Source organism: Hippocampus zosterae, chromosome 13 (assembly GCF_025434085.1).
Source record: "Hippocampus zosterae strain Florida chromosome 13, ASM2543408v3, whole genome shotgun sequence".
NCBI lineage: Eukaryota > Metazoa > Chordata > Actinopteri > Syngnathiformes > Syngnathidae > Hippocampus > Hippocampus zosterae.
The window spans coordinates 10,357,344-10,381,506 of NC_067463.1; the positions used below are offsets into that span (position 1 = coordinate 10,357,344).

Here is a 24,163-nt window from a genome sequence, read left to right on the forward strand (position 1 = left end):
TGTGACCAAAAAGGCTGTGAAAATTGGTTTTGATTTTTTTTTGTTGAAGAGAAAGTCATTCACAATGTCACATACCATATTTGCAGCTGTGTTTATTTTTTCAAATTGACCAAGAGGGGAGAGGGGGGGGGGGTTATCATAACAATAGCATTTTTGCTTCAAAATATTGATTATTATTACATTTGACTTTGGGATAGATAAAAGGAGCACAGAAATATACATACAGGGTGAGTACAGTACAAGAAAGCATAGCACCGTTTTACACACAATACGGTTGTCTTTTGTGTACAGTATTACACGAGCATTGAAACCAATTTGTGTCGTGGGTAGGACATTTGTGACGAGGGATGCCCATTGTCTTGTCTTGTTCGTCAAATATTAAATATACACCTCAATTTGATTGGGGCTAGTAAAAAAAATAATATTCAGGGCTTATTTTATAATGTTAAACCTGTCCATTATTAGAATCTATTTTTTTTTCTTTTTGCAAGAAACATACTTTGTCTTCACACGTTTTCCTTCTTTCATATAATCAACAACATCCATTTGTCTCTTTTTAAAATAAGAAAAACACCTTACAGGCCTACTGTACATTCTTTGGGCTGGCTTATCAGTGACACACACACAAGAAAGGAACAAGTCAGCATCTCGCTTCAGAGTGATGCCTCACACACACACACACGCTTAAGATGATCTACATGATTTCTACTATGTTGAGGGTCGTCAAAGTTGCAAATAGAATCTAATCTGAGATCAGTTTGACGTGTTACTGTGGTATGTGTTGGGCTGTCGGTCATTTAACAACTCTGCGAGGTGGGTAGGGAGAGGGGACTAGTGCTGCATTGTCTAGAAACATCCATTTTTTTTCTCCACTCACATCTACTTCCATATGAAAATATGGTTTGACAGTGACATGTTTAGCATGCTTGGACAAACACACACATTCGCTCACTCTCTCTTTCACTCACTTACACACGCACACTTATTCAAGTTGAGCAGTCCTACACACGGGCTTCCAGAATACTCAGCCCAACCGGTGAGGAAAGTTTCTTGAATATTACAATTTTCTTTATACTGCAACGCAAGAACTGATTGGCTATCGCAAGGGGCAACCAATACTGTTCCCCCTGAGAAATACAAGAACAACTCAGGAACAGGAGACGCCATTGTCACCACGCACGCATGCAGACACACGCATATACAAGCACGCACACGCACACGCACGCACTCAAGGATGTACAGTGGAACCTCCAAAGTCAAGCACCCCAGGAAGAGTACAAAGTTCCAAAACATGTCGAAACAGGTCATTGTCTTTTTTTTTTTGGTGGCTAAACCACATTACCAGCGATGGCAGAGAGCAAAGGTGGAACGACAAAATAGAACCGGAAATGAAAAACATGTTGTATCAATTGCATAAATGTTAACTTGACTAATGTTGATCACATTTGAAAACACGCAAGCAAATCACTAGCCTGCCGATAACAAGAGAAGCTCGCCAACTACTAACTGTTCTTGTTTGACGTTGAGTTGGAAGACTTTATATTTTGAGTAATACAGTGGTTCTAGGAATGTTTAAAAAAGCTTGCGGATTACGTTTTAGTTGGCTTTATCATGGCAACAGATTGGGAAAATCCATTTGCTTTACATTATTTCTTTCACAGAAAAAAAAACAAAATTGGGAAAACTTGGAAGTGTAGTTTGACTTTGAAGGTTACATCGAAACATTCTGGAAGATAAACAAAAATCACTCTACCAAATGTCTTTTTGCATTTGATATGGCTTACTAGTGTAGTGTGGAGGTCCCCATTGACCTGGTCCTGCTTTTTACTGCTGCTTGAGAACTGAGGAACAACTGTAGTGAACTGCATGATTATTTTCTGAGGCCCAACAACGAGGAAGAGAAGCGTTAAACTGTGATGAACCAGGAGGCCGGGAGATAAATGTCCCATGTTGAGGTTTACAGTTCCAAATGAGGACCTCTGCTTTGTTTTCATTTGAAGAATGCGGGTCATATCATCATCATGAGCATCATCGGTCACACACACTCCTTGTGACTTTGCAACATGAGCCTCCGGTCTTCACAGCAGCACAGTTTAACCCTTCCCGGTCTGGTTCCAGACTGAGGCAGAAACAAAACTTTCCACATTCCTGAGAGTACAAGTACCATCCGGCAACTTCAACCCCTTACTAAGTCGATTCATGTAATACACAAACGCGCACGCACACTCGCAAACAAGCTCGCTCTCACGCGCACAAGATAGAATTCTCACACAAAGAGTCATGCCACAGGTGACAAGCGACTAGGTCTCGGACAGTGATTTACTGTACACAACCACATCAAGTGCTAAAGTTTCATGAGGATATACTGTTTGTTACGTATAGGGCTCTCTCAAGACTGTTCAAAAATAATCCCTTCTACATATATACACAAACGTGTTAGGGGTTATCTCTTGTTGGAAAATATAGATTTGTGTATGTATGCCTTTACTGCTAGGAATTAAAACGAACGGGACTCTGTAATTGGCACTTGGAATCACTAAACCTCCTATACGCACAGTAATCATTCCGCAAACATTTCAGTTGGACTGTAATTAATAATTTTTTTGTGGCAAAGAGTAAAAAAAAAAAACAACAACCCCAAAACAAAACAAAAACAGACATTTTTGTGTCAAGAGCATCTTTTACAGAGGTCCTGCAAAATTGCCAGATCAGAGCCATAGCAGAAGGCCAGCCGTTGCCTTTCACTGTGTCCACCTTTCACATCACGACCCTGCAGACCACATTATGATAATATGGTCTGTGACACCAGCACCCAGAGTGATAAAGAATACTTTTGTCGAACAGCAACAATTGCTTTCAACACAACATGGCATTGCATGAATGCCTTACACTCAGTTGGTATCCTGCCACGGCTCTGACTTCCACAGGCAGAAAACCTGCGGGGTCGACTTTGTCCTCCTCCCCGCCATTCCATGCCTTGCCCTTTGTACAGAAAAGTAACCTTGGGGGGAAGTGAATTTAACAGGCAGTGTAAAAGGGCTAATGTCACAGTGCTTAAAAACACTTGAGTTGCACAAAAAAAATACCTCACTTCACCTTTTATCCCCCAACCAGACTATTTTAAGCTAATTGTGGACTTTCGTGGGAACGCGTGAAGTGGGGAAGGTTCATTTGAGGGGTTTCGTCAACACGCCAGGAAACACTTTGAACAAAGTAAAAATGTTTTTTTTTTAAAGCAACTACTAAAAGCTTACACAGTTATTCTTTCCATGCAATCATATAAAAGACTACATTTCCATTTCATGTTATGCTCTATTGGATATTTACACATTTCTTAATATCATACAGGAAATTTGTACAAGGTTAGTCAACTTTGACACACCTTCAACAGTCTTCTGTGACCGTGGCGATGAGGTGTATTCCACAGACACAGCAGCCCCCTTCCAAGGGAAAACAGGGAGCTTGCCGGGGGTTTATTTCTCCAGCTGTCACAGGTGATGCTCTTTTGTAAGATCCTCGTTTCACGAACACACCTTTCAGCTGGAAAGGTTTGCACACCCCACACAACTAAAACAAATGTATGTGGCAGGCCCTTGGACTGCCATTATTCTTTTCCAAATAAGTGCTGCGTTGCCCTCAAGACCTTACTGCGGTTGGCTGCTGACACTGTCAGTCCTGTGTGACGATGGCGCTTTCTGCTGTTTCTGGGGCTGAGGTTTAAGTTGCTGTGGATGCCTCTGGTGGTGGGATTGTTGCTGTTGTTGCCTTTGCTGTGATTGTTGTTGTTGTTGTTGTTGTTGCTGTTGCTGCTGTTGTTGTTGTTGATGAGTTGTCTGAGTAAAACTACCCTGCTGCTGAAGTGGGAAAGCTGCCTGCAGAATCAGCTGGGTGGATTGGTTACTATGGAGAAGGCGAGTGCCCTGAACAGAAAACATGGGTACAAATATTAGTACCTCTTTTTGATGATGCAGTACATTTCTACTCTGAAGTTAGCTGTTAGTAGGTTGACAAATGTAAGTTGAAGTAGGTGCCTAGAAAGTTCATTTATTTCAATAGTTCAAAAAGTCATGAAATAGATTTATTAAAAACACAGGGGAATACTATTCAGGCCAATTCATACACTTTCTGTTAAAAAAACAGTAGGCAGCACACATGCATAAACAAAACTAAACACAGTAAAGAGAGAAATTAGCTCGTTCTAAAACACAGAACAATGAAACATTTGTTTCCAAATCAAATGCATAATAGACAATACCATTTACATCATGCACTATTGCTGCCATCTCGTGGTACCTGTAGGAATTGCTGCTGCTGCTGCCCCTGTTGGCCGCTTTGCGCCACTACAGCCGTCTGGTTGGAGCCGTCAGTCTGACCCTGGGGAGGTTGCGCTGGTTGAAGGGTCAGTGTCTGTGTTTGTCCTCCCTGCTGAAGATGTGCAGGAGTTGAAACGGGAAAGAAGAAGAAGATATTCAATTAATCGAGAAGAGCAACACCCTATGCCAAAATATGATTCACATAGCAACTTCGTCCTTACCTGTTGCCCACCAAAAGGGTTATACGCGGTGACCACCTGGCCCATGAACATGGAGGTGGGAACCATGACTGCCCCACACGCCATTGGAGCTGTTACAAGTTTAGTAACCAGCTGCTGCCCTGCTGGAAATCTAATGTAGAAACCAAAATAAGAAAACATCAATTTCCAAACAAATCAACTGTAACGTCTTAACTGAACAGACAAATGTACCGGATCTGACGGTCCTGTGTGAAGGTGGCCACAGTTGTGCCTTGTGGAGTATTGTTCTGCGGCAGACTGGTGCTAATCTGCAGCACGTTGTGCTGCCCCGGCTGGGAGATCATCATGGTGTTGTACAGTTGGGTTGGCACAGAGTTCTGGGTCTGCGGCTGAGCCTGAGGAGGCTGCTGAGACTGCCGTTGAGTCTGCAGAGGGGAAAAAGCCAAGAAAGAAACAACAATTCAAATCTATTTGGGGGATCTAATTTCTCCATTTCGGAAAGCCTTATTTATCTTCTTCCAATGCATATACAGTATGAAGACAGTCAACAAATCATTTGCGACAGCTCAAAGCCACAGAATGAGAAAATGACTTGCAGCTGCAAAACTCGCATGGTTTTATGGGTCAGAGTTTGCATTGAATTTAAAACAATACAACACAATACATCTTTATTTAAATATAGGAGAAACAGAATGTCTATGGTTCTATTTTGGAAAAATAAAAACCTGAAATGTGTGCTTTGTTTCATTTTTGCAGGGCAAATGCAAAATGCATGCACCCAAAAAGAAACAAAAAACAAACATGAAAAAAAGAGAGACAGTGTTTCAGAACCGATGTTCTGATCTGATCATGTGATCAGAAATGTGGATCGATCACGTGATTTGTAGTATCGGCTGAAATAGACATTTGTTTAAACAGAGCTGAATTCGTGTGGCAAAATATTGTGTTGCAAATAGCGACAGCTGAACAAGTATGTTGCAGGGCTTCTAAAAACATGTATCTTTTATCTACAGTTCAAATCACCAAATCCAGTGGCACAGGGAGGTCACACATGAGCCAAAGTCAAGACCACGTCACAGGTGAGCTCGTGTAATGCAAAGGAAAAAAGAAGCAAAGGCAAAAAGTGTCCATCAACTGTCACATTTGCATACATACGCTGCGGGAAAATGGCGCAGCTAACAACCTGCTCCGTGCAATATACTGTACATTAAAAAATATTTCAGTACAAACCAAGGAAGAAATATGGTAGAATGTCAAAGGAATGAGATGAAAGAATGTCAAAAAATGTATAGGTCTATTAAATTTGTCAAGAAAAATTTGCATCGACAATCCAAAATAACTTTGGAGATAGCGAAACTCTTTGGAGAAGAGGAAACTGGTGATAATAACCACAGATCAAGAGATTGAACTTCTGAAGTCTCGCTGGTCAGTAGAACATACTGTAATTGAATAACATTACATACATAAACTAATTTATGTATGTAATGATATTCCTCCTCCCGGATAATTGAATAATTGATAATTGAATATCATTACATAGATAAATTAATTTATCTATGTAATGATCATGATCATAGTGATCATGATCCTAGTGAAGCTTGTACACTTCAGTTATTAAATTCAAGCAACAATTAAATAAAACGCCAAGAGGTGACAACATTGGGCTGCTTAATGTGTGGGGTGAGTGGCTTGGCCCAGTTTAATTTTGCTTTTCTAAACAGTAGCTAACATTTTCAATGGGAAACATTGCTTAAAACTAGAAAAAAAAAATTTCAGCTATGGATCGTCCACTGTAAATGTGTTGTCTTTGTGTGCACATGCTTGTATCCCACCTGCTGCTGAAGGCTTGGCTGAGGAGGAGGGGCCTGTTGCTGGATGGTGAGAGGCTGTGTTCCTGAATGCACAGGGTTAATTGCAGCTTGAGGGACCTGATTGCTCAGAGCAGTCGTCTGCTGGACCGGCGCCACCTGGGGGAGCGGCATGTTCATCGCTCCACCCTGCTGCTGCAACAACATCTGCAATGAGCAAACATTTATTTTGTGTGACGAAGGGAGTTGCAAGTGCGCAAATGTTTTCTGGCTTTATTCAAGTAAGCACTTGCCCAAATTTGGAAAATGCAGGCAGAAATATCACCTACATCTGACTTTTATGCAATATGAATATACGTTTGATGCATATTGAACAAGGCACAATCACTGAATTAAATCATTCACTGGGATCATAATGGTACTGTCAAAATGTTGAACAGGGTATTTAAATGTGCTGGTGCCAGCAGTGATGCAGCTACTCTCAAGCAAAGATATGTCAGTGAAGAAACTAAGGTGAGGAAGACAATCAGGTTGTGGCCGTATAATTTTAGCTGGTATCAAGATTGCTAATTATAGTAAACTACTTTCTGGCAGCAGTCCAAGCTGTCACAGGGTTAAAACTAGTTCCACGAGTAACTTAACAGGCCTAAATTATACATGGCCATTGTCTGGTTGTGACTGTGTGTGTGTGTGTGTGTGTGTGTGTGTGTGTGTGTGTGTGTGTGTGTGTGTGTGTGTGTGGGTGTTTGTGTGCGCGCATCGCATAAGATTACCCTTCAGGTTGTAATCCTACAACAGTCTCTTCTATTTGGATTTTTTTTTCATTTCTAAATCAGGAGTCATTTTGTGTAATTTGCATTTTACAATTCATGAAAATTTACTATGTAGAGAGGCCATATGGTTTTTACCCCTCCCATATGCTTTGAAAAAATGTAAACGTATTAAAATCCACTTTTTAAACACAAAGAAAATAATGTATCCTGTATTGAGTGTCATGTGCCTTTTATCGTTTCTGAACATGAGATGTGGCAGGCATCATTGTATTTATGTTTTATTGATCTCCTGGCATCCAATAAACGGCTGAAATGTGCATCAGCGACTGTGACTGTCTTTTCCCACATGCAAGGGCATTACAGTAAGTCAGCAGACGAAAAACTCAGACAAAATGACCGCTTACAAATGTACTGTATGTTATAGCCGAGACAACAGTGAACTGCAATATAGCGTGGAACATCGTTCTTAAAAACCTACGGGTAAGATACAGGATATACTGTATTGCTTTTACTGTACCTGGATACCCTGGCCCTGGACCCTCTGCAGCTGTTCCTGGATGTTTCTTAGCTCCTCCTGCTGCCGCTGAATGTTGGCCTGTATCATTCTGGTCCTTTGCTCTAGTTGCTCCTTCAGATGCTGCATCGCATTCACCTGTGCTGAGAACTCCATCACGGGCTGCAGGGGAGGTGAAAAGAAACAGATCCGTCTAACAAGAGTTGTGATGATAGCTTGTACTCTACGGACGCATGATCGATCAATGATTTTCGACACAGAGAAAAGAGCAAGGAAAGCAGTCGTGACTCGCCTGTACGTTTGACTGCAGTTGCTGTGGTTGTGGTTGCTGCTGCTGCTGCTGTTGTTGCTGCTGCTGCTGCTGCTGGTGTTGCTGCTGCTGCTGCTGCTGGTGTTGCTGCTGCTGTTGTTGTTGTTGTTGTTGTTGCTGCTGCTGCTGCTGCTGCTGCTGCTGCTGACTGATCATACTTGGTGTGACGCTCTGCCCAGTAGTCTGAGAGCTCATGGACTGCAGATATGGAAAAACAATTACAAAAAAAAATCTCTCAATTTTGTCTTTAAAAAAATCTATTGAATAAGATTGCAAATGCAGCATCACAGTTTGCTACATTTAGATATTTTTGGTTGATTTGGTCTCACCTGGCTGCTAATGGATGAGCGACGCTGTGAGGTCATATCCATGGTTGAAGCCAGAGATTGTCGTGGAGGCGTGGCTGTATCCATATGTAGCTTGGAGGCTGTTGGTGCACAAAAAGAATCAGTGACTAACTAAAAAACAAAAAACAAATGAGGAGATTGAGGTTACTGTTTAAACTAATGTGTGTCACTTACAAGTGCAAGTGTTGTCTGATACATGCGATGAAGACTTCCGGGAACTTCGCGAAGAGGTTGAGGGTGTTCGGCTGCGGTCAAACCTTTCTAATGCCTCCTTGAGGCTGGATGTGTTCAGCTCTGAACCGGAGTCCTGGCTCTGTCAGGGACAAAAAAAAGGGAAAATAAAATCCAATTTGAACCTACAAAAACGTAACGTTACATTTTAATTGGAAAATGGTGCTTCCACTTCATCCACTTAAAATTTGTTATGTTAAGGAGGCAAATGTTTCTATCAAAACAGGCAGTGGAAGGCGGTGTCAAAGGCACTATACCCCAGTTTACTGTATTAATACATTGAAGCCACGAAAAAAAAATTCAAAATTGTATTTATTATGTGATTTTAATGTTGCTGCAATTTATTTGTTTGTAAACCAGTCAAGATGAAATTGCTTTCAAACGCATATGGGTTTATCATTTAATTGTCTTGCTTTTATTCAATATAATGTATGTGATTCAATGAGGTGCCATGAAAAAAAACATTTCACCTTATCCATAGTGACCTCAGGTTTGGACTCTTCAATGCCCAGCTCCCTTCGCTGCTCTGCCCTCACTTCTGCATAGCTACACAGATGTTTTTTTGGGGTGGGTGGGGGGGGGGGGGGGGTTGAGAAGGAAGAGATTGTTGAGTCAATATGTGAACGTTTTAAGTTGTTAGAGTGACCTCATTCAAGTGATTTTCATTCAAGTGAAAAGGTAGAAAGGAAAGAGGTATTTTTTGCTCGTAATACCTGACTACCGTGTGTGTGCAGACAATAAACTCAGGCCGAGAGTTCCATTGGTGATAGGTGATGTAGTAGTGCGTCTGCAGCCAGATCCACTGTTGACCTTTCGTCAGGAAACGGTAGTAACAAGACTTCCCTTTACCGTACTGCATCACTGAGCAAAGGAAAGACAAATGAGCAAAAGTACTTTGGACATGGAAAGATTTTTAGCATTACAAAATGATTTTACAAGCGAGCCCTCACAGTGTTCGTGGCACTTAGCAAGGGTCTCCAGGTCGTCCACGTGATAATAGTCGTACCCTGAAGTTCCCAGAACCTCAAATGGTAAATAGCCTATAATTGGTGGAGCTCTGAGAAAAACAAATGAAATGCATCAATTATTGCACAAGAGTGGTGCTGTGTTAATATAATACGGTATAATGTAATGCATTGGCGTAGCTGATGAATGAAGAATTATACACATACAGTAGATGTTAATTTACCTGTGGTCTAGAAAAAGGAATTTCCATTCCAAACTGTGCCGAGACGTGAATTCTTCATTGGGCTCTTCCACTGTACACATCTCCTATGAACATAATAAAAATAATATTGTAGCATTATTAGATATGCTCTAGCGTTTTCACCACATTTAATGATATTGTAGGGTGAACATATCTGAGACTACCTTGATAAACTGAGGTTTAGTTAGCCGTACAGTAGCTACGAAGCACACTTGGTCATCAAAGGCTGGCTGAAGAGAGCGCTGTAAAACCCCCGCCAGACCATTTCTTGTCACGTTAGGAACTAGGAGAGAACAGCAAGCTCTGACCAAAACAAATCAGGTGACAATAGCTGCTTCCAGCTAATTCGACGAATATGTTATATACTGTACCATTGTTGAGTGACTTGAAATTTCCAATGAAGCTGACATATTCATAGATAGGAGGTTCTTTTGGATCAATTGACCCTCGGAGCATATGACAACAAAATTCCATGTAGTTTTTACCTGGTGAGGGAAAAAAAAACCATCTTTTGGTCAACTAAATTCTCAAACATTTAGGGGCCAAGGAGTTGATATAAGATGTACAATGTGTACATCCATTCACTGTACGGATGTGCGAATCAGTCGCTCACCGTGCTGACTGACGTACAATGTTTGATAAAATTACTACGGTCGGAAAATTATATTCCCAATACCCGTACTTCATATGAAGTTGCATGGTAAAATAAAGCAGAAACCTATCAAGCTACATTACACCTAAATTAGTTGTGTGTTACTGACTCTTTAAATAATCTGACGTGAGGGTTTCTGGGTCGTTGGGGTGTGTGGACAAGGCTTTGTACACATCTGAGTGCTCTCCAACTGGCAGGAAGTTTAACAAATTCTGGTCCACCAGGTCAGCCTGCCAAGCCAAGAAAGAAAAAAAAGTCAAAATGCTTTTGTACGGCGCATTCTGGCAACATAAAAAAACTGTCAAATGTTGTGTGCTATGGAGTCAGATATGCAAATGCTGATCTTCCATGCCCGTTACTATTTGCTAACACAGGCTGCTAATGATATCTAGAACACAAGGGTAAAAAGATTATTAATGACTTTACGATACAGTATCGCCTGGGATACTCACAGGAAGGTGTTCCAGTAATGAGGTGACACTTTCTGACACATAGAGGATATTCCCATCAGTCATTATTGCTATGAAGAAGCCATCCAGTGCCTGAAAATGTCAGGGAAAGACAAAAACACACTCTTTACTATTGAGCTACAGCCGTTGGAGTACAAGGTAGTCTGTTAACTTGATTAGTATATTTAGAATAAAACTGAAGTAAGATATCTGACCTCCAACATGAGCTGGGTGAACTCCTCATTGCTAAGAAATGGCGGCTTCCAGTCCTGTCTGATCTCACTGGACTCAGACTGGGCAGCGATTTCTAATCAGAAGAAAAAAATATATATGCATATATATATATACAGGTATACATATTTTGAGAAGGGGGAACCTAGTGTAAGAAGATACAATAAAGAGAGAGAAATATAAAGCATAAAAAAAAGCCAGCAGTGCCACAAGAGGCATTTTTGGAAAATGTATTGATAGTGCAAAGCTCAGAGTGAAAACAAGGCAGAATGATCATTAGCATGCTTAAAGATAACACTAAATGATACAATACAATACATGCTGATTTATATAGCGTTTTCACAACAGTGGCAGCTGTAACAAAGCGCTTAACAAAACAGTTAACATAATGTAAAATAATAAACACAACACATAACATAAAACACGGACAGTCATGCAGTCCTAACCACTTTTCCGTCACACGTGAATGATGTGATGTGAGATAAAGTCACCGGGCCCTATTTTGGTAAAATGGCATCTGTGCACTGAGTGTAAAAACCGGCTGTAATTTCATTCTCTTGCCAATGCAAATCTAGACTACCTTCTGTGACGTCTCAACTCAAACTCAACTCAAACTCAAACAACATGCCATGTTGAACATTATCACTGTCTATCAGGTGTCTTCCAACGGTGAGGAGTTTTACTTTATCTTAGCTTGTTTTGATGCTTTTATAACAAAATCGCTATCATGGTAAGCAAAACCTTGCCATACTGTCAAAAGAGCTGTAATAGGGAGATTAACAATTAACACTTTACATCATGTATATGGGGATTTTCCTTTTTTTAAATTAGAACAATTCGCATCTAAAAATGAACTGCTGAATTTTGGATGTTTCACTGTAATAACATCAGGTCTCGATCAAGTTCTTACAATGAAAGTGAACAGAGATAACATTATTTAGGAACCAGGAACATTTTGCTCTGTGATGCGATGCTCAGAAACAGGAAGTGAGGTGACCTGACCTTTGTGTTTACACAGGAAGTCGATACTTTTCTGCAGGATGGTGGACTTGTCCATCTTCCTGGTGTTGCCAGGCAACATGGTGCCAAGTTCCTTGATGAGGACATTGAACTGGTCTCTCCGTTTCTTCTCAGACTTGTTCCGGGAAACGCTACATTTCAAAGGCAGGGTAAGTTCAATATGTGAATAACTCTTCAGGTTTTACGTGGGAATCTTATTTAGTGAGTAATCAAAAAAAGTATTTCAAGTCAATTTACCGTTTTGCTTTGTCCTTTTCATCTTCTTCCATCAACCCATCAAAGATGCTACAATCATCCCTGTGTGAGGAGAAAAAAGAGTTTTGATGAGTAACTACTGACTCTTGCACTTTTGTTTTCCTGCCCGGTCACACACTTGTGAGTGGCTTGAAAGCAGATATGCATTGGCAATAAGAGCCAATAGAGGATTTTGGCTAATGAGAATTCTACATGCCAGTGGCTGGTTTATTTTTGGGTCACACAGAAAGCGTGGCAGACAGAGAAAGATCGAAGGAATGCGTTGTGCTCGCCAAGAAGGTTACCAGAGTGTTTGTAAAACCAGTGTGTCATCTTAGGCTTTCGGGCTTCCTCTTTTATAAACAAAATCAAATAGTATCTTTTAGTTTCTGCTCAGGCTTTATTGTCATCATACTTGACACACGTGCAGTTTCTTGAGAGACTTACATTCAAAGTAGAGAAACTTTTAATAAAGCACAAAAAGAATCAAATGCAGATGTCATGAACTACTGTAATTTTTTAAGTATAAGACACTTTTTTGCCCCCACTTCCAAAAAAAAACCCCATGCAAATAAAACAAACCATCGAGAACTGAAGGGGAGTATTAGACATAGGGTTTGAGGAAAATAAAATAAATGTGGGTATCTAGTGTTTGTGAAAAAGGTGAACTTGAATGTCTAATGTTACAAATTTATACATCATAATGATGCAGTGTTGACATAATTTTCCCACTAAACGAAGAACCAATTAGCATGTTCCATGCATGTGGTGTGCTCTCGTTCAGGCCTTGCGGTAGTTCTTGTTCATCCTCCAAGCCCTGCATAGTTTTGAAAAGTATGCTCAATAAAGAGTTGTCTGTGATTATAACTCCGACGGCTCCACAATAACATAATGGTCTCAAAGTATATATTATACTGTTTTGCATCACTGAAAATACAGCACGGTGTCACACATTGTTATGCTATAACATACGCAATGCTTGATGTCATGGTGGCTGCTGCTCAGGGCTGTGGTTGTGGTGACTTGCTCTTTAGGCGTGAGGTAGGCATTTGGAAGTCCACCTTGAAGGGGATGGAGGGAAAATGTATTAACCTACTTTGACTTAACGATAAGAATGTAATTCAGATGACAAAAAAAACAAGTTTAGTCAAATTTCAATTTAAGCAATTGAGGGCTTTTAGTTTTGTAAACAAAAACAATAACACACAGTAAGTGTAAAGCAGCAGTCCCGAAAGACTATCTCAACTTGGACAGCTTCCCCAGAATAATAGCCTAGATGGATACAATTCTTCATTGAATAAGTGATGACAATCAAGTTGCTGTTAAAAATAAATAAATAAATAAATACAATAAAAACGTCTCGATAATTGACAACACTGTCTTGTTGAAAAGTCATACACCCTTTGTGCAGCCTTGGTACTGACAAAAAGAATAAATATAATTTCAGTCATTCTGGCAAAGCAATGTTTAAAATCATATTCAAACATTTTTCCATCCGTCCGTCCATTTTCTGATCCACTTATCCTCATAGGGGTCGTGGGACGTGCTGGAGCCTATCCCAGCTGTCTTCGGGCAGGAGGCGGGGTACACCCTGAACTGCTTGCCAGCCAATCGCAGGGCACACATAGACGAACAACCATCCGTGCTCACACATACACCGAGAGACAATTTAGAGTGTTCCATTAACCTGTCACGCATGCTTTTGGAATGTGGGAACAAACCAGAGTACCCAGAGAAAACCCATGCAGGCATGGGGAGAACATGCAAACTCCACATAGGAAGGCCGGAGCCGGAATCGAAACCCTGCACCTGTGCACTGTGAGGCCAATGTGCCGCCCTCGAAAATTCTTAACGGTAAAAAAAAAGAAACAAACATAAAAATATGTTGTTAATAGTAAAACATATAATAATAATAACTTTTATTTACAAGCGCCTTTCAAAACACTCAAGGTGTCATGTTTCGGTTCATGTTTTTTGAGGGGGGGGGTGGAGTGGGGACCTCATATTGTTTTAACAAAAACTACATTTCCCGCTTACGGCTATGGAGCCATTCGATTCCAGCTCTGGCCTTCCTGTGTGGAGTTTGCATGTTCTCCCTGTGCCTGCGTGGGTTTTCTCCGGGTATTCCGGTTTCCTCCCACATTCCAAAAATATGCATGACAGGCTGATTGAACACGCAAAAATTGTCCCTAGGCGTGAGTGTGAGCGCCAATTGTTGTTCGTCTCTGTATGCCCTGCGATTGGCTGGCAACCGGTTCAGGATGTCCCCCGCCTACTGCCCGAAGACGGCTGGGATAGGCTCCAGCACGCCCTGCTACCATTGTGAGGTTAAAGCGGATTAGAAAATGGATGGATTGATGGATGGATGGATGGACGGATGGATGGATGGATGGGCTATGGAGCCTGTTGACGTGCACTCTTTACACTGAAGACATGGTGGCGAAAAGAGAGGAGCTAGTGTCGTCAGTCGTTTGGAATTGGTTCGGGTTTCCAACATATGACAGTAACCAAAAGTCCACTGCAATATATGTTTAAAGACTGTTGAAACCAAAGCGAGAAGCACAAAATCGAAAACTCACGCTATGAAACAGACAACAGCGGGCAATTATGAAATTGACCACAATGAACATTGCCCGAGATGTATTAAGTTGAGAGTTGAGTTGAGGTTTGTAAAAGCAGTCATTTATTCACACGCTGATCCAGTTCGGGGGTGGTTAGCAGCATTTGTGATAAACGAGATACAATGTACGGTAACTGTAGTGCTGTACACCGAATGCAGGATCTTGTTTAGATCTACATCAAAAAAGGTTGCTTTTATTTGGGGGCAGCATCTTGTACTTAGTGCCCTGCGATTGACAGGCAATCAGTCCAGGGTGTACCACTTAATTGTTGATGCTGAGTGTAAGTTTTGTGTAACTGTAAAGGAATGTGTGTGTGTGTATGTGTGTGTGTGTGTGTATATATATATATATATATATATATATATATATATATATATATATATATATATATATATATATATATGTATGTATGTATGTATGTATGTATATATATATATATATATATATCAGGGTGTCCCCCGCCTACTGCCCGAAGACAGCTGGGATAGGCTCCAGCACCCCCCGCGACCCTAACCCTAGTGAGGATCAAGCGGCTTGGAAGATGAATGAATGAAAATGAATATATATATATATATATATATATATATATATTCATTGAAATAATATTATGAATTTTTATTCATTGAAATATTAAAAAAACGGCTGGATAGCTCAGTTGGTAAGGCATCGGTTTGGCGTATGGGAGACGGTGGTTTGAATCCCGCCTGGGGCAAAAAATGAGCACATAACACCATCCAGTGTGGGTCCTTGGGAAAGATCCTTCACGCTAATGCCTACCTCATACAATGATGAGAGACAATAAAATGAATGACATGCCGCCCGGTCAAACAAGGTCTGCGTCAGGTGCGGGGGGGAACCAGAGCACCTTGATGAAAAATGGGCTACTGGAACAAAGCGGAGATGGACGAGATGCGATAACATGGCTCTGTTGGAATGCTACTACTCAAGCAACCCTAGTCAGAGGGGTTACGTGCAGAGAATGTGGGCTGAATGGTTACTTCGAAACCCACATTCACGGTTGACCACGAAGCAACTAGTAACTCAGTGTTCCAACATCCACAAACGGCAACTGCTGTCACAACTTGAGATATATGAGGTACAATGCAGGTTCCATGGTGAAGGGCCCCAGGCTGCCAGATCAGAGGAGGAGGTCATACCAGAGATTGGGAGGCAAGCCCCAATGAATGCATATAATACCACACGATGCTGTTGCATTTATTTACCTTGACATAATCTGCATAATTTGCAAACTAATTACGACGACTAATGACTAACTATTCTAAATGAAGCATTTAGCGTGTTCACTCACCCCACAGCAGCTCATGCACGGTGTGAGTTAATAACCGTTTTTCCACGGGTTTAAGGATAGGGTTAGGAGTCGGAGCCCGGGGGTCATCAGGGGTCACCAGACCACGGGAAAGCCATAGTGGCCATCAAACCTGTAGGAAAAATCTGAACATGACACTGAGGGTCAGCTTTCAATTGATCGTTCAAACATCGGGCTATGGATACAGTAACTGAAATGTTGAGAAAAGTTTATGTACCGAGTAAAAGTTCAGTTAAACATATCAACATGAAAAAACTGACAAAAAACTTTTTGTCATTCAAACTTTATGTTTGTGTCTTTTTTTCTCACAAAAAACAATGACTTGACCTTGAGTGAGAAAGACCAGTAAAATGCATTTTTGTGCACCGTGTATACAGCACATCAATGCTGGAAATAATTTGTCATGCTTCTATACTGTGCTCGTGAGAAGTGTTTTGGAGCACAGTGACCTAGTTATGAAAGAAAAAAAAAGGATGATTCAAAACTGTCAACTTACTCAGTCACTGGAATGCCCCTTTGAGGCAGAGCCTGTTGTTTTAGAGGCTATCCTGAGAGCTTACAGATCTTTTTGTGTGAGCCACACCTCGCCTGCAACACACACACACAGACAAACAAAGCCTGTCAAACAAACATAAGACCTGTGCTCACTGACTTGCATGCAAATGGTAGAGGCTTATTCAAAAAAAAAGCTCAGTAACCTCAAAATGGTATTTAGTATTTTCAACATTAAAAATATGATGGCAAATGTTACAATATTGAAAACAATAACTCAAATTGTCATATGACATTTAAAAATAAACTCATATTCGGCCTGTAGCTAGGGCAATTGAACAAGCCCAAAGACACAAATATTCATTATAAATGATAATATTTTTTTACATAATTGTATCGACATAGTGTAACCCTCACAGCTAATAATAATAATAATAATAATAATAATAACATCTGAAATGTCCCAATAGGAAATAAATCAACCCTCAACATCTTCAAACATATTTATTGTACTGTCTACACAGGCATAAAGTAAAAACGCATTTTTTGGCAAACACACTGGTGGTTTTTATTGATATTGTACTAGGTTCAAAATGAAAACTACAGCATTTGGCTCACGATAATATATTTGATGAGAAACTGATAAAATCCTCACATTTTAAAAGCTGAGGATGGTGAAATGTTTCCGGTAGAAATACATTTCTTTCACGATTAAAATCTCTCGTTTTGCAGTCATTCACACCATGTCAGCTACTACTGTACTCCTACTAAGCAAGGACCATAACTCGTGTAAAAACATGACTTCAATAATAGTGCAGATGTCCTATGTGTACACGTTGGCAACAAATGAAAATTTTCAAGCAACGATTTCAACTCCGCCGATGAATGACTGGAAGTTTTACAGCAACCATCTTGACCCTGGAGTGGCTGCACTTCGGGAAGCGCTGCCATGACCTACTGTACAGTAATCCTCATGGCTAAGCTTTTATTTCATTGAGCCATTCTTTACAGTGGACACGTTCAAAAAAAGAGTACGGCAGATTTACACCGCATTGCACAGCTCGAAATCGAGTGTATAAAACAATAAGCATATGTGCCACAGGTGTTCGTTATACAACCGGGAAGGCAACCCACATACTGTAGCTAGCTAACATGCTAACTAAGCTTTGCTACCGAAACCTGCCAATTTAGCTCACTAATCGAGTGACTCGATTCTTCCTACCGTTACACTCGCGAACGGCACCGACACGACAAATGACGCATTCGTTTGAACATTTTTTAAAACAATTTTGGCAGCATATCACACCAAAACTGGCTTTGAGCTCTGAACTGTCACGCAACAACTGAGAACCAAATTATTCCATAAAATACCGCAAACACTAACGCGCGCCAAGCTCTCCACTAAAAACATTTTGTACGTTTTGGGAACAACATTTACGTCCGTTAAAAAGCAAATATGGAAATGGTGGATACATTTACGCGGCAGATGTATGGATGTGTGTGCGCGCACACACACACACACACGCACACACTTACAAATGTAAATATCTCTCTCTCTCTCTAAATATATATGTATATAAATATATACATACATTACGTACTAACACGCGCCACCAGCGGTTACGCACGTACACACGCACACACACACGCACACACACGGAAACGGACGCGCGCATAGACACAAGGCTGCTGAGAATGTGGGTCACTGGGCCTTGCTCGCCCTCCAGCGTGCGGAAACAGTTCCCAAGCCTCCGCTGCAGTCGAACCGCTTCCGCGCCTCTTTCCTTCTCGCACACATACACCGAATAAAGCGACATCTATCCACCGCACCAAAAGAGCCTCACCTCGCCTAGCGTTCGACAGCGAAGCCTGCTGTTGTGCGGTTCGCTCGTAGCCTTGCATCGAGAAGAGGCGGCGGGGGCCAAGAGGACTCCGGCTTGGGGAGAAAAACAGGAGGCCTACTTCATACTACGCCGTACAGTCATGCGCAATAGAGACAGTAGGGCGCACTATTTGGCAAGTACAGTATACAAGCAGCCAAGTCGGAGACCGCTGAGGGATCGTCACCGCGGGAAATGACTGCGTGTTTTTTTCCTCTCAACTCTATTTTAAATTTATTTTTTTGGGTAATGATCACAGTGATGACTTATTTATATATATATAAATACTGTATATATATAAAACGTGTTTTATTTATTTATTTGGGGGAGGGGGGGCAATATACGAAAATACTGTATACATTTTTTATGTGACATTATGATTCCAGGGTGCCATAAAAGGCGGGTTGAGGGTGGCCTTACCGCAGAGAGAGGGGTTCCCCTTTTATTCGACACCCAATCAAAAGCTCTATAAGACGTGACGTTGCACCCGTTCCTGTATGGAGGTTCCCCTTACATTATTGATTAATTCCACCCTATCGACAACCTTTATGAAAGTTAGCGTCAGTCCGCAAAGTAGTGCGTCAGATGCAGTTCACTGACTAAATCTTGATGATTTAACAGCTTTTGATCATTTTGTCTTGCTCAGTGTAAAATGTCTTTCCCATGTTACTATATCTATACCTATCTCTCTCTCTCTCTCTCTCTCTCTCTCTCTCTCTCTATATATATATATATATATATATGTATGTATGTATGTATGTATGTGTATAGATAGATAGATAGATGTGCCCCACTCAGACCTTGAATACAAATATGACCCTTATCAGAGTGTCTCGAGCGCCACATTCAGCCCTGCACATCATTTTAGGTGGCCCATGAAAGCAAATTACATATGTGTGTCGACTTCATGCTTCTTTGTACAACATCAAAATTGCATTTTGTCTTCATGTTAAAAACATTGAGAAATTGCAAACCTTTTTTTGTTACCAATCCCTACTTTAAAAATCAATGTAATGTTTGAGCACGTTTTACTGGCCTTCGATTTCAAAACAAGGTATTCATCAGTTCGTTTGTGTGTATGTAATATGCAACATTTATTTGAGTTCAAAGTCATAACGGCCATGCAAAGGAAACCATTGCTAAAATGTGGGCCTAAACAAAAATTGAGCTCGTCACCCCTGCTCGATGCAAATAATCATGAGAAGATGAATTGATGGGGTTAAATATCCTGATAAGTAAGTACAATAATCCTCATGTGTTATGTATGAGATTCAACACGTTTCCCTCCCAGGCTACTTCCTGCTTGTACTCGCTCATCTTTCCATCTCAGACGCAAAAAGCCTTCCAACAATCAGGACCAACAACAATAATAAAAGCACTTAGCGGTGGAGCGAACCGTTGTTGTTTTCACAAATGTGACAAATCCAATGGAGCCACATTGCTTTAAGACCACAAATCAAATCAGTCCTTTGGTCTTGTTCATTCCGCTGGGACTTGCTCTCTTCCAATTTAGGATCATATTTCTCATATAAATGGAACTAGAGAAATGATCAATGTGTTCTGTTGTTTTCTCTGATTATCGAGCAACATCTCCCGGCCTCGTCGTTAAGCGTAACATCGTTTACATCCTTGTAAGGGGAGCGCTTCACCCCGCACCTGTGTTCAAGGAGAGAGCCAATGACTTGTGAGGTTAATGGGAAGCATGCAGAGTGCTTTGGGAAATCAATTTCCCACACAACAAGAGTTTAATCACAGAAAAACACTGGGCAATGTGCCACATCATGCAGCAATGTCGATAAGGGAGTGAGTGGAGGGGAGACAGAAAGACCAAGGGTGGAACTTTACAGAGAGTGCCTGCATGAGAAGGATGGGGATTACACTGTTGTCTTGTGTGACACTGTACAGTTCCAATCAATGATGGCAGAGTCCGAAATTAAGCCTTTTTGATTGGTGGCCCGGCCAACTATATATATATATATATATATATATATATATATATATATATATATATATATATATATATATATATATATATATATATATATATATATATATATATATATATATATATATATATATATATATATATATATATATATATATATATATATATATATAAACAAATGAGCTGATATACGCTTCAGCATCAGTGATCCTAGAGACTCTTGGCTATAAGAGCAACCATGGAAGCCATGAGTTACGTTACCCACCATGGAAAAGACGGTTGGAGGCTAAGATCAAGGCGGCCCGGAAAGATGTAAGTCAATTGACGGAGGCCCAGAGAGGTGTGATGAAAAGACCGATACCCGAGAGGTACTTCCAGATGACCATACCTGAAGCACTCGAAACTGCCAAAGGCTCCAAGCCTTGTCCAGTCGCCTAATAAACAGGCTGTTAGCAAACCCAACCTGCGAAAGTGTACGCTCAGTGGCAGGGTCCTAACAACAGAGCTGACCCACCAAGACTGGAAACTGAAAGGTACTGGAAAGGCATATGGGAGAAGGAGGTTGCACATAACAGCAGTGCACAATGGCTGGTGACCCTGAGAGAGGAGCACAGCAACCTCCCTGAACTGAACCCAGTTACCATAACAGTAGCAGACATACAGGAAAGAGTCTCAGATATGAAGAACTGGACAGCAACAGGCCCGGACATGGTCCACACCTACTGGCTAAAGAAACTCACAGCACTCCATGAGCGCCTAGCAGTACAAATGAACCAGCTGCTGAGGGATGGGACTCACTCAGAATGGCTAACCGAAAGGCGAACGATCCTGATCATGAAGGATCCCTCGAAGGGTGCAGTCCCATACAACTATCGGCCAATAACCTGTCTCTCCACAACATGGAAGCTCATGTCAGGCATCATTGCGGCTAAAATAAGTGGACACATGGATCAATACATGAGCGAAGCACAGAAGGGCATTGGTCGAGATACCAGAGGAGCCAAACATCCGCTCCTGGTTGACAGAACAGTCGCACAAGACTGCAGGTCCCGACGTACCAACCTGTGCACAGCCTGGATTGATTACAAGAAAGCCTATGACTCGATGCCACATACATGGATCACTGAATGCTTGGAGTTGTATAAGGTGAACAGGACCCTAAGAGCCTTAATTGCGAACTCGATGAGGATGTGGAAAACCACACTTGAAGCCAATGGCAAGCCACTTAACCAAGTGTCCATCAAATGTGGCATATACCAAGGTGATGCACTCTCCCCACTGCTGTTCTGCACAGGACTGAACCCCCTAAGCCAAGTAATCACCAAGACAGGCTATGGATACCGCCTCAGAAATGGAGCTACAATCAGTCACCTCTACATGGATGACATAAAGCTGTATGCTAAGAGCGAAAGGGACATAGATTCCCTGATCCACACAACCAGGATCTACAGCAGCGACATTGGGATGTCATTTGGGCTTGAGAAATGTAGTCGGATGGTTACTAAGAGAGGAAAGGTAGTCCACACTGAAGGGGTCTTACTCCCTGAAGGAACAATAGCAGACATTGAGGACAGCTACAAGTACCTCGGTATACCACAAGCCAATGGCAACCTCGAACTGGCAACAAGGAAAGCAGCTACGGCCAAATACCTCCAGCGAGTGAGGCAAGTCCTAAGAAGCCAGCTCAATGGCAAGAATAAGACCCGGGCAACAAACAGCTATGCCCTGCCAGTGATCAGATACCCTGCAGGAATAATAAGGTGGCCAAAGGAATAGATTCAGACCACGGACGTTAAGACCCGAAAGCTTCTAACCATGCATGGAGGGTTCCATCCCAAATCCAGCACCCTGAGACTGTACGCAAGCCGAAAGGAAGGAGGCCGGGGACTAGTGAATGTGAGAGCCACTGTCCAGGATGAAACATCCAAGCTCCATGAATACATCAAGGAGAAGGCTCCAACGGATGACGTACTCAGAGAATGTCTCAGACAATGGGGAACAGAGGATGAGGAGCTGGAAGAGGGACCATCATGGTAGGACAAGCCCCTACACGGGAAGTACCACCGGACCATAACCGGTTAGTTAGAAGGCTGATCTCAAGAAGTCCTATCAGTGCCTCGAGAGGGGTGGCCTGAGGGATAGCACAGAGACACTCATCCTGGCTGCTCAGGAGCAGGCCCTGAGCACCAGAGCCATTGAGGCCCAGATATTCCACACCAGACAAGACCCAAGGTGTAGGTTGTGCAAAGAGGCACCTGAGACAATCCAACACATAACTGCAGGGTGTAAGATACTGGCAGGGAAAGCCTACATGGAACGCCATAACCAGGTGGCTGGCATAGTCTACCGAAACATCTGTGCAGAGTATGGACTGGAAACCCCAAGGTCAAAATGGGAAACAAACTCCGAAGGTGGTGGAGAATAACAGAGCGAAGATCCTGTGGGACTTCCAGATCCAGACTGACAAGATGGTAATTGCGAACCAACCAGATATCGTGATCATAGATAAAGGGCAGAGGAAAGCCGTTGTAGTGGATGTAGCGGTCCCAAATGATGGAAACATCAGAAAGAAGGAACACGAGAAACTCGAGAAATACCAAGGGCTCAGAGAGGAGCTGGAGAGAGCCTGGAAGGTAAAGGTGACAGTCGTGCCTGTGGTGGTCGGAGCACTCGGGGCAGTGACCCCCAAACTAGATGAGTGGTTGCAACAGATCCCGGGAACAACATCGGACATCTCAGTCCAGAAATGTGCAGTGCTGGGAACAGCAAGGATACTGCGCAGAACCCTCAAGCTTCCTGGCCTCTGGTAGAGGACCCGAGCTAAATGAGAGACGGACACCACCCAAGGGGTGAGACGAGGATTTTATATATATATATATATATAGGCACCTATATATAACCAGCACCCATGTAGTATAAAAAAAAAAAAAAAATCCTCATCTCACCCCTGTAGGCTTTCCCTGCCAGCAACTTACACCCTGCAGTTATGTGTTGGATCGTCTCAGGTGCCTCTTTGCACAACCTACACCTTGGGTCTTGTCTGGTGTGGTATATCTGGGCCTCGATGGCTCTGGTGCTCAAGGCCTGCTCCTGAGCAGCCAGGATGAGTGCCTCTGTGCTGTCCTTCAGGCCAGCCCTCTCTAGCCACTGATAGGACTTCTTGAGATCAGCCACTTCAGTTATGGTCCGGTGGTACATCCCGTGTAGGGGCTTGTCCTCCCATGATGGTCCCTCTTCCAGCGCCTCATCTTCTGTTCCCCATTGTCTTAGACATTCTCTGAGTACGTCATCCGTTTGAGCCTTCTCCTTGATGTATTCATGGAGCTTGGATGTTTCATCCTGGACAGTGGCTCTCACACTCACTAGTCCCCGGCCTCCTTCCTTTCGGCTTGCGTACAGTCTCAGGGTGCTGGATTTGGGATGGAACCCTCCATGCATGGTTAGGAGCTTTCGGGTCTTAACGTCCGTGGTCTGAATCTCTTCCTTTGGCCACCTTATTATTCCTGCAGGGTATCTGATCACTGGCAGGGCATAGCTGTTTATTGCCCGGGTATATATATATATATATATATATATATATACACATACAGTGTCACACAGGCCCTAGGC

General features: G+C 42.0%; 1 protein-coding gene across 4 annotated transcripts; it reads right to left on the reverse strand.

The window, feature by feature from the left end:
- Positions 1–72: 72 nt before the first annotated feature.
- On the reverse strand, positions 73–18,734 carry LOC127613898 (circadian locomoter output cycles protein kaput-like). 4 transcript variants are annotated; one of them, XM_052085186.1, is made up of 25 exons: positions 18,574–18,734; positions 16,734–16,825; positions 16,220–16,362; positions 13,262–13,350; positions 12,293–12,352; positions 12,038–12,186; positions 11,020–11,111; positions 10,808–10,897; positions 10,465–10,585; positions 10,075–10,188; positions 9,868–9,986; positions 9,686–9,768; positions 9,447–9,553; positions 9,210–9,357; positions 8,967–9,042; positions 8,440–8,578; positions 8,248–8,345; positions 7,901–8,116; positions 7,612–7,770; positions 6,346–6,528; positions 4,745–4,938; positions 4,535–4,664; positions 4,294–4,425; positions 3,649–3,920; positions 73–3,540 (listed from the first exon to the last, which is right to left on the reverse strand). In XM_052085186.1, the coding sequence occupies exons 4-25, from the start codon at positions 13,276–13,278 to the stop codon at positions 3,537–3,539; spliced, it is 2,703 nt and encodes a 900-aa protein (XP_051941146.1). In that variant the 5' UTR covers positions 13,279–13,350; positions 16,220–16,362; positions 16,734–16,825; positions 18,574–18,734; the 3' UTR covers positions 73–3,536. The 4 variants fall into 4 exon arrangements, with proteins under 4 accessions (XP_051941146.1, XP_051941147.1, XP_051941144.1 ...); XM_052085187.1 differs by having other exon boundaries at positions 73–3,920; positions 6,346–6,516; XM_052085184.1 differs by lacking the exon at positions 18,574–18,734 and adding an exon at positions 18,322–18,409 and having other exon boundaries at positions 73–3,920.
- Between the last annotated feature and the right edge of the window lie 5,429 nt (positions 18,735–24,163).

Coding starts and splice junctions, on each gene's coding strand:
- LOC127613898 (XM_052085186.1), bottom strand. Junction 10,189..10,464: donor CACGTCAGATTATTTAAAGA/GTCAGTAACACA, acceptor TTCCCTCACCAG/GTAAAAACTACATGGAATTT. Junction 9,769..9,867: donor CTAAACCTCAGTTTATCAAG/GTAGTCTCAGAT, acceptor TTATGTTCATAG/GAGATGTGTACAGTGGAAGA.